Source organism: Trachypithecus francoisi, unplaced genomic scaffold (assembly GCF_009764315.1).
Source record: "Trachypithecus francoisi isolate TF-2019V2 unplaced genomic scaffold, Tfra_2.0 Lachesis_group12, whole genome shotgun sequence".
In the NCBI taxonomy this organism is placed as follows: domain Eukaryota; kingdom Metazoa; phylum Chordata; class Mammalia; order Primates; family Cercopithecidae; genus Trachypithecus; species Trachypithecus francoisi.
Window position 1 is genome coordinate 100467333 of NW_022681457.1, and position 13111 is coordinate 100480443.

General features: G+C 36.8%; 1 protein-coding gene across 4 annotated transcripts in view; it reads left to right on the forward strand.

Moving 5' to 3' along the window:
* STPG1 (sperm tail PG-rich repeat containing 1) overlaps nucleotides 1-13111 on the forward strand; it is a 59214-nt gene that overhangs the window by 6769 nt on the left and 39334 nt on the right. For all 4 annotated transcript variants that reach the window (XM_033227822.1, XM_033227820.1, XM_033227823.1 and 1 more), the window contains one exon: nucleotides 7011-7144. In XM_033227822.1, coding sequence (XP_033083713.1) covers nucleotides 7075-7144 — 70 coding nt within the window. In that variant the 5' untranslated portion in view covers nucleotides 7011-7074. The remainder of the gene's footprint in view (nucleotides 1-7010; nucleotides 7145-13111) is intronic.

The following is a 13111-nucleotide window of genomic DNA, read 5'->3' on the forward strand; positions in this document are numbered from 1 at the left end:
CTTGAAGCTGGGAGGCAGAGGTTGCAGTGAGCCAAGACTGCACCACTGCAATCCAGTCTGGGTGACAGAGTGAGACTCCATTAAAAAAAAAAAAAAAAAATCAGTGAACTTGAAGACATGACAATATCGACTACCCAAATGAAGGGCAGAGAGAAAAGAGACTAAGAAATAATAAACAGAATATCAATAATCTTTGAGAAAATATATCTAATATAACTGTAGCCCCAGGAAAGAAGGGAGCAGAGGTAGAAAAAATATTTGAAAAAATAATGACTGAATATTTTCCAAATTTGATGAAAACTCTAGCCAGCAGATTAAAAAAGTTCATTAAAACCAAACCCAAACATTAAAGACATAAAGAAAATTATGCCAAGGTACCATGAAAATAAAACTGCTGAGAGGCACATAGAGTTGTCAAATTAATAGAAATAGAAAATACAATAGCGGTTGCAAGGGGTTGCAGGGAAAAAGGAATGGGGAAATACCGAGGAAACACCATATTGTAGGAAATACTGGGGAAGTACCATGTTAGTTAATGGGTATAGCGTTTCAGTTGTTCAAAATGAAAAGATTTACAGAGACAGATAGTGGTGATGGTTGCACAACATTATGAATTTGAATTCCACTGAGCTGTACACTTAGAAATGCTTGAGATGATGGCCGGGCGCGGTGGCTCAAGCCTGTAATCCCAGCACTTTGGGAGGCCGAGGCGGGCAGATCACAAGGTCAGGAGATCGAGACTATCCTGGCTAACAGGGTGAAACCCCATCTCTACTAAAAATACAAAAAAGCCGGGCGTGGTGGCGGACACCTGTAGTCCCAGCTACTTGGGAGGCTGAGGCAGGAGAATGGCGTGAACCCGGGAGGCGGAGCTTGCAGTGAGCCGAGATCGCGCCACTGCACTCCAGCCTGGGCAACACAGCGAGGCTCCGTCTCAAAAAAAAAAAAAAAAGAAAAGCACTGGAAATGATAAAGTTAAAATACATTTTTTTCTTATTTTAATTTCTTTAAGAGATAATTGAGTGTTTAAAAACAATATAAAATTAATAATATATGTAGAAGTAAAATGTATACAAAAGTAACAGAAAAGATGGAAGGTAGGAAATGGAAGTGTATTGTAAAGTTCTTACATTATATGTGAAGTAGCGTACTATTATTTGACTGTGATAAATTAAAGATGTATACTGTAAACCTTAAATCAATCACTATACATAATTATAGCTAATAAGTCAGAAATGAAGATAAAATGGGATCATAAGAAATATGCACTTAATCTCAAAGGATCCAAGAAGAAAGAAACAAGGGCCCATATAACAAGTAGGAAATTGATAGGTTTAAGCCCAACTATCAAGTGCTACATTAAATGTAAAAGTTCTAAACACTCCAATCAAAAGGCAGAGTTTGATTAGATTAAAAACCAGGACCTAAGATATGTTGTCTTTAAAAAACCATCTTTAAATATACAGACACATTCCTTCCAGCAGAAGTGTGAAGAAAACTCAATAATTAAATATAAAGACACAAGCAGGTTAAAAGTAAAAGGACAGAAAAAATATAGTGTGCTAATAGTAATCAAAAGAAAGCTGGAATGGCCGTGTTAATATCAGAAAAACAGACTTTAGAACAAGGAATATTACCAGGGATAAAGCAGGGTATTTCATAATGATAAAGGGGTCAATTCACCAAAAAGATAAAAATTATAAATATTCATGCACCTGGTAATAATGCTTCAAAATACACAACAACAATCAACAAAGCTTAAAAGAGAAATAAATTCACAATAATATAATATGGGAATTTCAACATTTCTCTCTTAGTATTGATAGAATGAATAAATTGGAAATCAGTAAGGATGTAAAAGACTTGAACAAACTATCAGCCAGTTCTACCTAACTGACATTTATAAAAACCCCCATTCAACAACAAAAGGAAAATTCAAATCAACAACAAAAAGATAACTAGGGAATCCCCCTGACTACTTGGAAATTAAACATCAAACTTCCAAATAAGCCATGTATAAAAAAGAAATTACAATGAAAAAAAAGATATTTTAAACGGAAAGAAAAATGAAAACACAACATGTTAAAATATATGAGATGCCACTAAAATGGTGCTTACAGGAACATTTAAGATATTAAATACATGTATTAAGAAAGAAGGCGGCACTGGGTGCGGTGGCTCATGTCACCTGTAATCCCAGCAATTTGAGAGGCCATGGTGGGCAGTTCACTTGAGGTCAGGAGTTCGAGACCAGCCTGGCAAACGTGGTGAAACCCTATCTCTACTAAAAATACAAAAAATTAGCTGGATGTGGTGGTGAAAGCCTGTAATCCCAGCTACTGGGGAGGCTGAGGCAGGAGAATCACTTGAACCTGGGAGTTGGAGGTTGCAGTGAGCCGAGATTGTGCCATTGTACCCCAGCCTGGGCAACAAGAGTAAAACTCCGTCTCAAAAATAATAATAATAATAATAATATAATAATAATAAAGGATCTAAATTCAATTATTGAAGCTTCCACCTAAAAAGCTAGAAAGAGAAGAACAAATGAAACCCAATGTAAGCAGGAAGAAAGAAAAGATAATCATAGAGGTCAATGAAATAGAAAATTTAGAAAAACAGTAGAGAAATATCAATAAAACCACATGCTGTTTTCTTTTTAAAAAATCAATACATTGGTAAACTTCTAGCCAGACTTGACAAAAATATGTAAAACACAAATTACCAATATCAGGAATGACGTAGGGACATTACTACAGAATCTGCAGATATTGAAAGGATGATAAATAACTTTATGCCAGTAAGTTTCATGACAGATGAAATGGAAAAATTTTCTTGAAATATACAAATTACCAAAGCTCAGTTAAGAAGAGATCGATAATCTGAAGAGCCTATATCTATTAAGTTAATGAACTTTGTCATTAAAAATCTTCCCACAAAGAAAACTCCAGGCCCAGACGGCTTCACTTGTAAATTTAAGGAAGAACTAACCAATTTTATACAAACTGTGCCAGAAATTAAAAGAGAAAAAAAACACCTTCCAACTCATTTCATGAAGCAAGCATTACCCTGATGCCCAAATCAAAGACATTTTTAAAATGAAAAAGAAAGCTACAGATTAATAGCCCTCATGAACACAGATGTGAAGGGGTGGCCTGCCCCTCCACACCTGTGGGCGTTTCTCGTTAGGTGGAAGACGTGAGAAAAGAAATGAGACACAGAGACAAAGTATAGAGAAAGAAAAAGTGGGCCCAGGGGACCGGAGCTCAGCATACAGAGGACCCCCACGCTGGCACCGGTCTCTGAGTTCACTTAGTATTTATTGATAATTATCTTTACCATCTTAAAGAAAAGGAAGTGGCAGGATAACAGGATCATTATAGGGAGAAAGTCAGCAGTAAGACATATGAGTAAAGTTCTCTGTGACATGAATAAGTTTAAGGAAAAGTGCTGTACCTTGATATGCTTATGTAAACATTTCCATAAACCTTTTTAGTGCATAAAGAGCAGCATTGCCCTAGCAAGGCCCGCCTTTCTCCCTAAGGCGGTTTTCTTCTTTCTCAGTAAACAGAACATACAATCGGGTTTTATACCGAGATGTTCCATTATGGCCCAGGGACGGGCAGGAGACAGATGCTTTTCTCTATCTCAACTGCCAACCACCGCCAAGAGGCCGTCTTTCCTCTTGTACTGGTCCTCCTCAGCACAGACCCTTCACGGGTGTCAGGCTGGGGGACGATCAGGTCTTTTCCCTTCCCATGAGGCCATATTTCAGACCATCACATGGGGAGAAACCTTGGACAATACCTAGCTTTCCTAGGCAGAGGTCCCTGTGACCTTTGGCAGTGTGCATGTCCCTGGGTACTTGAGATTAAGAGAATGGTGATGACTTTTAACCAGCAAGCTGCCTTCAGGCACTTGTTTAACAAAGCACAGCCTGCACAGCCCAAAATCCTTTAAACCTTGAGTCACCACAGCACATGTCTCTTGCAAGGACAAGGTTGGGGGTAGGGTCACAGATTCACAGCATCTCAAATACAGAACAAAATGGAGTCTCTTATGTCTACTTCTTTCTATATAGACACAGTAACAGTCTGATCTTTCTTTCTTCTCCCCACACAGATGCAAAAATCCTTAACAGAATTTTAGCAAATTGAATCCTTCAGTATATAAAATATATGATAATATCTTATGACCAGGTAGCATTTATTCCAGGAACACTAGGTGGTTTTAACATTTGAAAATCAATCAATGTAATTCAATTAATATATTCACAAAGAACGATTATATGATCATCTCCATAGATGCAGAAAAAGTATTTGATAAAATTGATCACCTATTCCTGTTAAAAACTCTTAGGAAACTAAGATGAGAAGTGATAACAAGGTTTTATTTAAAAAAACCTACAGTTAACATTGTACTTAATGCGGAAAGACTGAATGCTTTCCCACTCAAGCCAGTAACAAGACAAAGATGTCCACTGTTGTCACTTCTGTTCAACATTGTACTGCATGCCCTAGTCATTGCAATATTACAATAAAAAGAAATAATAGGCATACAAATTAGAAAGGAAGAAATAAAACATTTTATTCATATATGACATGATTATATATGTAGAAATTCCTAATTGACAAAAAAGCTACTAGAACTAAAAAAAAAGTTTAGCAAGGTTGCAGGATACAGTATCAATATATAAAAATTACTTAAATTTCTGTACACCAGCAATAAACAGAAATTTAAAAAATTTTAAGACCATTTTTATGACATAAAAATATGAAATACTTAGGAATCAGTTTAAGAAAATATGTGTAATATTTGTACACTGATTAACTGTAAAATATTACTGAGAAATTAAATAATATCTAAATAAATGGAGAGTGTACCATATTAATGGAATATAACACTCAACAAAGTTAAGATGTAAATTCTCCCTAAATTGTTCTATAGAGTCAATGCAATCTCAATGAAGATCCAGGGAGTGTTTTTTTTTTTTTTTTTTTTTTTTTTAGCAGAAATTGACCTGTAAGTTATATGGTAATTCAAAAGGGCTAGCACAAGAGCTAATATAGTCAAAATAATTTTGAAAAATAAGACAAAGTTGGAACTACCTGATTTTAAAACTTATTCTAAAGCAAGATAGTGTGCTCTTGGTATACGGATATACACAGAGTTCAAAAGAACAGAACAGAGAATCTAGAAATAGCACTATATATATCTAAATAAACACATACACACACAGTAGATTTTTGATTAATGTGCCAAGATAATTCAGTGAAAAAAGGATATTCTTTTTAGCAGATGGTGCTGGATTAATTGAATCTCCAAATATAATAAAATGAACCTGACCCTTACCTTAATACTGTATACAAAATTTAATTCAAAATGGATCCTAGGCCTAAATGTAAGAGCTAAAACTATAAAACTTCTAAAAGAAAATGTAGGAGAAAATATTTGTGACCTAGGCAAAAATTGCTTAGATCTGACAAAAGAAATCTTAAAACCTTAAAAGAAAAGTTTGACAAATTTGATCAAAATTTTAAAATTTGCATTCAAAAGATAATGTTAAGAAAATAAAAAGGCAGACATCAGCTGGGGAGCAAATATTTTCAAAACATATGTGATAAAAGGCTTGTATCCAGAAGGTATTAACTTTTACAACTCAGTAATAACCCAGTTAAATCCAATCATTTTTGTTTTTTGTGTTTTTTTTTTGTTGTTGTTGTTGAGATAGGCTCTTGCTCTGCTGTCCAGTCTGGAGTGCAGTGGCACTATCATGGCTCAGTGCAGCCTTGATTTCCTGGGCTTAAGCAGTTCTCCCACCTCAGCCTCCAGAGTAGCTGGGACTACAGGCTGGCTAATTTTTTATTTTTTGTAGAGACGGGGTCTCATTATGTTGCTTACGCTAGTCTCAAACTCCTCACTTCAAGCAATCCTCCTGCTTCAGCCTCCCAAAGTGTTGTGATTACAGGTGTGAGCCACCATGCTTGGCCCCAATTTTTTTGTTTTAAAGGCAGAAGATTTGAACACACTTCACTAAAGAAGATAAATAAGCACATGAAAATGACAATGAGATACCACTGTAAAATCACTAGAATGTCTAAAATTAACAAGATTGAGCAAATACATGTTGGTGAGGATGTAGAACAATTGGAACAAAGTACTGATCTATGCAACAATATGGAAGAATTTCAAAAGCATTACACTAAGTGAAAAAAGACACAAAAGAATGTCTACTCTATGATTGTACTTATGTGACATTGTAGAAAGGCAACAATTGTGACAGCAGAGCAGTGTGGTTGCCAGAGCAGTGGTTGGGAGGGTACTGACTGCAAAGGGACACAAGGAGCTTCTCAGCATCATAGATAAATTAATATCTTAATAGTGGGGGTATTTAACTCGACTGTAAACATTTGCCAAAACTTGGAATTGTACAACTAACACTGATTAATTTTATTTGTTTATACATTATATCTCAGTAACGCAAAATTTCAATAAAAATAGGCCAGGCGTGGTGGCTCACGCCCGGAATCTTAGCACTTTGGGAGGCAGAGGCAGGCAGATCACCTGAGGTCAGGAGTTTGAGACCAGCCTGGCCAACATAGTCTTTTTAGTCTCTACTAAAAATACAAATTACAGGTGGTGGACGCCTGTAATCCCAGCTACTCAGAAGGCTAAGGCAGGAGAATCACTTGAACCTGGGGTGGGGGGTGGCGGAGGTTGCAGTGAGCCAAGATCACGCCATTACACTCCAGCCTGGGTGACAAGAGCGAAACTCTGAATCAAAAAATAAAAATAAAAGCCAAGCCTTTGGTAGTTCTGTCATCAACAGTGACATCTTATGCAGTTCCTACTGCAGGCAGCACAGTGTGCTTGGGGCTTTGGGTCACTGGACTTGGTAGATCTCAGCTGGCACCCATACCATTTCTGTCTACCCTGTAGATAGAACAGAACCCATTTGCAATAATTAACCAATGTGAAATGATCTCTACAAAGGCTGTGTTTTGCTGTTTCAGGTGCTTAGGAGAACAATGGAATACGTCATCAAACAAATGGAATACGTCACAGTATTTTGCTAACATGGACAACTCTGCACAGAGAAATGAACGCACTGGCAAACATCCCAGAGGTGCCATTGAAGTACAGAAAGGTACATGTGTCTTTGCAGGGAGGAGATGGCTCCTGACATATGCTTATTTTAGTACATAAGAGCAAATTTGGGGGGAATAGTAAATCCTGGGTTATATCCACAGGGCCATCCTTATAGGCATATCAGATAGATGAGTTTAGGCCCTACTGTTTCAAGTGTGATGATTAGGAAGAAACTGTGAGAAGAAAGGATGAGAGCAGAAGGAGGAAGTCTCTTTAAAAATAAAAAACAAATAAACAAAACCCAGACGTGTTATTTCCATGTATCTGGTAAGAATCTCTATCCTCAAATTTAGATACGTAAGAGATCTTTTTTTATTTCCTAGAACCCAACTTGAGTTATGACTGCAAACCCCCATTCTGCTAGGTTGTTGGAAAGGATAACTCCAGCCATTATCAGCATAAATCCTATCTCCCTCATGGCTGTTTCAAGTTTGGAACTTTCCCAATAGTTAGTGTAATCTTGGGAGGCTGGGTTGGGGAGGGGAGGAATACTCAGGTCGTTGGTCAACCATCCACATTGGTGAGATCCCCAGTGTCCTAGCTCACGTGCTCCCTTTGGTTTTGCTAGTTTTCTGGCAAACTAGTGTTCTGGTTTGTTAGTGTATTCTGGGCCATACCTGTGGTTTAGGAATTATTGCTGAGACTGGAAACATCATTTTGAGATCCTCCTAGGCTCTAGTGCGTTTTCTTTCAAGGCTATTATCACCTCCCTGGTGGGCTTCCAGAGTCACTGCTGGTCTCAAATCCAGAGAAATCTCTCTTCCTCCCATCCTCTGATTTTGCACTCTCTTTTTCTTTAATATTTCTTTAAATTGAAGCATAAGTATATATTCAGGAAAAGTGCACAAATCCTAATTGTATAGCTTAATGAATATTCACAAAGAAGACACCACCTGTGGAATTACTTCTCAGACCAAGACAGAATGTCAGCAGCATCTCAAAGCCCTTGTCCCTTCTCAGATATGATCTCCCCCACAAAAGTAAACACTACGGTTATCCTGACTTCCCACATCATTAATAACTTTAGTTTGTTTTTGAATGTTGTGTAAATGTGAATCATACAATATGAACTCTTTTCTCTCAGGCTTTTTTCACTTATGTTTCAGAGATTTAACTTCATGTTGTTTTATCTTATATATCAGTAATTTGTTCATTTTATTACTCTTGTTTGAATATACCACAATTTATTTATCTATTCTACTACTGAAGGACTTTTAGGCTGTTTCCAGTTTGGGGCTATTATTAATAAAAACTTCTGTAACTATTCTTGTGCTTGTCTTGTGGGACACATGTTTATGTATTTCATGGGTCTATACCCGAGGAGTGGAACCGCTGGGTCATAGGGTATGTTTAGGGTAAGCTTAGTTGATATTGCCAAGCAGTTTTCCAAAGTAGGCATGCCAGTTTTACCTCCTTACAAGCAATATATGTGAATTCCACCTGCTCCAAATCCTCACCAACATTTTTTTTTTTTTTTTGAGACGGAGTCTGGCTCTGTCGCCTAGGCTGGAGTGCGGTGGCCGGATCTCAACTCAGTGCAAGTTCCGCCTTCCAGGTTTACGCCATTCTCCTGCCTCCGCCTCCCAAGTAGCTGGGACTACAGGCGCCCGCCTCGTCGCCCGGCTAGTTTTTTGTATTCTTTAGTAGAGACGGGGTTTCACCGTATTAGCCAGCATGGTCTCGATCTCCTGACCTTGTGATCCGCCCGTCTCGGCCTCCCAAAATGCTGGGATTACAGGCTTGAGCCACCACGCCCGGCCTCCTCACCAACATTTTAAGCTCATAATAGTTTTAATTTGCATTGCCTTAGATCAATGAGATTGAGCACTTCTTCATGTTGACTGGCCTTTTGGATATTCTCTTTGGAGAAGTGACTGTTCAACGTTTTTGCCCATTTTCTTCTGCTGGGTTTTTCTTTCTTTTCTTTCTTTCTTTTTTTAAATATGTTTATAGGAGTTCTTTAAACCATTCTGTCCTTATTTATAGGGGTTCTTTAACTATTCTAGAAACAAGTCATTTGTTAGCTATAGGTAAATGTCTTCCCCTATCCTGGGACTTTGCTTTCCACTCTCTTAACAATGTGCTAAGAAACGGAAACTCTTGATTTTAATATAGCCCAATTTATCAGTCTCTTTATGTTTAGTGTATATGTCTATTCCATTAATACTTAAGAAATCTTTGCCCATCCCAAGATAGTTTCTTTAGAAACTCTATTACTTTACCTTTTACATTTGGATCTACAATTCACTTGAAATTGTTTTTGTATGAGGAAGATGCCCAAGTCTGTTGTTTTCCATGTTGACCCAGCACCACTTATTGAAAGGCTGTTCATTCTCTTTTTTTTTTTTTTTTTGGATCTCAGCTCACTGCAAGCTCCGCCTCCTGGGTTTACGCCATTCTCCTGCCTCAGCCTCCCGAGTAGCTGGGACTACAGGCGCCCGCCACCTCGCCCGGCTAGTTTTTGTATTTTTAGTAGAGACGGGGTTTCACCGTGTTAGCCAGGATGGTCTCGATCTCCTGACCTCGTGATCCACCCGTCTCGGCCTCCCAAAGTGCTGGGATTACAGGCTTGAGCCACCGCGCCCGGCCTCATTCTCTACTACTCTGTATTGCTGTTGCTATCTTTGTCATAAATCAAGTGTCCAGGCATATGCAGCTCTGCTTCTGGATTATTTATTCTGTTCGAATATCATACTGTCCTAGTTACTGTAACTTTATAATAACTCTTTAGTAGCATAAGCCCTTCAACTTTGTGCTTCTTTGTTTATGCTGGCTATTCTTGACCCCAGTGCATTTCCATATAAATTTATTTTACTGTTTTATTTTTAATTTTTATGGATATGTAATAGTTGTACATATTTATGGTGCACATGTGATATTTTGATACAAGCATACAATGTGTAATGATCGAATCAGGGTAGCTATAAAAATTTTATAATCAGCTTATTAATGTCTTAAAAAAATCTCTACTCTCATTCTAATTTGGATTACATTGATTCTATAAATCAATTTAAGGATAATTTACATCGTTACAATAAATATTAACTTATCTAATCCATGTATAGATCCTTTTAAGTTACCTTAAATTGTTCTCAGTGTTTTAGAGTTTTCTATGTAGAAGTCTTACATATCTTCATTATATCTATTCTAGGCATTTGATTTTTATGCTGTTATAAATGGTAATTTTAAATTTTATTTTAAATTGTTGCTGGTGTACAAAAATATTAATTGATTTTTGTATATTGACCTTGATTCTGGCGACCTCACTAAATCCAACTATTACCTCTTATAGGGTATCCATAGATTCTTTTGCAATTTCCCCATATTCAATCTTGTCATCTGTGAAAATGACAACTTGATTTCTTCCTTTCTCATCCATATATTTTATATTTTATGTATTTTTAATATATTTTATGTAGGCATTTGTATTGGCTAGACACCTTCAGTACAGTGCTGAATAGAAGGATGATAGCAGTTGTACTAGTTTCACTCCCTATCTCGAGGGAGAACTTTTAATATTTCACAATTTGGTATCGTGTTTGCTATAGGCTTTTGTTATAGACACCTTTTATCAGATTAACAAAGTTTGCTCCTATTCCTAGTTTGCTAGTTTTTCTTTTAATCATCAAAGGATATTAGATTTTATGAAAAGCTTTTTCTGTATCTACTGAACAGTTACTTCACCAAAAAAAAAGATATACAGAGGGAAAATAGCATATGAAGGAATGTTCAGCATCATTAGTCATTAGGGAAATGCAAATTAAAACCACAATGAGATACCATTACATACCTAATTGGATGCCTGAGATTAAAAAGACTTCCCATTGCTGATGAGAATGTGAAGTCATGGAAATTTTCATACACTAATAGTGGGGATGTACGAAAGTACAATGACTATGAAAAATAGTTTGGCAGTTTTTTAAAAAGTTAAACATCTGATCTAGTCATTCCACTCCTAGGCATTTACCCCACAAAATGAAAGCTTATCTCCATTTAAAGACTTGTAGATAAAATGCTCATAGCAGTTTTATTTGTAATACCCCAAAACTGGCGACAACTCAAATTTACATCACCAACGAATAAACATCATGTTTTTATACAATGGAATACTACTCAACAATAAAAAGCAATGGAGTATTGATATATCAGCAACAGAGATGAATCTCTTAGTAATTATGGTGAATGAAAGAAGCCAGATAAAAAGAGTACCTGTTACAGTTATATGATTTTTTTTTTAATCTATTGAGATACACATTTGGTTTTTCTTTTTTAGTTCGTTAATATGATGAATTATATTGATTTTCAAATGTTAAACTATTTTTGCATTACTGGGGTTGGTCATGATGTATTATCTTTTTATATATTGTGTGATTTGATTTGCTAAAAGTTTTCTAAGAATTTATGTATTTACGTTTATGAGGGCTCTTGATCCCTAGTGATTTTTTTTCCCTCTTGTAATGACACCGTATAGTTTTGGTATCAGGTAGTGGTTGCCTCATTGAATGAATTTGGAAATGTCTTTTCCTCTTCAGTTTTCTGGGACAGCTTGTATGGAATTGATAGGTGGAGTGTTCTATAAATGCCAATTAGGTCAGGTTAGGTAATAGTTTTGTTCAAGTTTCATATATCTTTACTGATCTATCTACTTGTTTAAATTATTGAGGGAGATGTTTTAAAATCTCTGACTATAATTTTGAAATTTTCTATTTTTCTTGCAGTTTTATCAGTTTCCGCTTCTTATATTTTCTATCTCTTTTTATTGGGTACATCAGCATTTAGGACTGTTGGGTTCTCTTGAGGAGCTGACTCCTCACAATGATCCCATTATGAAATGACTCTCTTTAATGCAGGTAATATTTTTTGCTCTGAAATCTACTTTATCTGATAATATCTATCTTTTGCTTAGTGTTAGCGTAATAAATCTTTTTCCATTATTTTACTTTTAACTTATTTCTGGGTTGATATTTAAAGTATGTTTCTCAGATGTAACATATAGTTGGGTCTTTCTTATGCAATCTGAGAATCTCTGTTTTTTAATTGGGATATTTAGAGTATTTATGTTTAATGTGATTATTGGTGTATAAGTTTGTCTGTCATCTTGTGACGTGCTTTCTGTTTGTACCATCTGTTCTTTATTTACCTTTTCTCTGTCTCTTGTGTTATTTTTAATGCTTCAATTTTATCTCATTTGTTAGCCTATTAGGAATAACTCTTTGTAGTATTTTCCTGGTGGTTACCTTAAAGCAATGGTTGGCAAACTTTGCCCCTTGGACCAAATCTGACCCCCTGCCTATTTCTATTAATAAAGTTTTATTGGAACATGGCCACCCCAGTTTGTTTATGTATTGTCTGTGGCTGCCTTTACTCCATAATGGCAGCACTGAATAGTTGCCACAGAGAATAAATAGACTGCAATGACAAAAATATTTACTATCTGGCCGGGCATGGTGGCTCACACTTGCAATCCCAGAACTTTGGGAGGCTGAGGCAGGAGGATTGCTTAAGTCCAGGAGGTCAAGGCTGCAGTGAGCTATGACTGCACCACTGCACTCCAACCTGGGCAACAGAATAAGATCCTGTCTCAAAATATAGATTAATTAGATAGATAAATATAGATGGATAGACAGATATGTACTCTCTGGCCCTTAGAAAAAGTTTGTTGATCCCTATATACTTTAGAGTTTATAGTATATATCTTTTTGTTGTTATTGTTCTTTTTTTTTTTTGAGACAGAGTCTCGCTCTGTCGCCCAGGCTGGACTGCAAAGGCGCGATCTCGGCTCACTGCAAGCTCCGCCTCCCGGGTTCACGCCATTCTCCTGCCTCAGCCTCCCGAGTAGCTGGGACTACAGGCTCCCGCCACAATGCCCGGCTAATTTTTTTGTATTTTTAGTAGAGACGGGGTTTCACCGTGTTAGCCAGGATGGTCTCGATCTCCTGATCTCGTGATCTACCCGCCTCAGCCT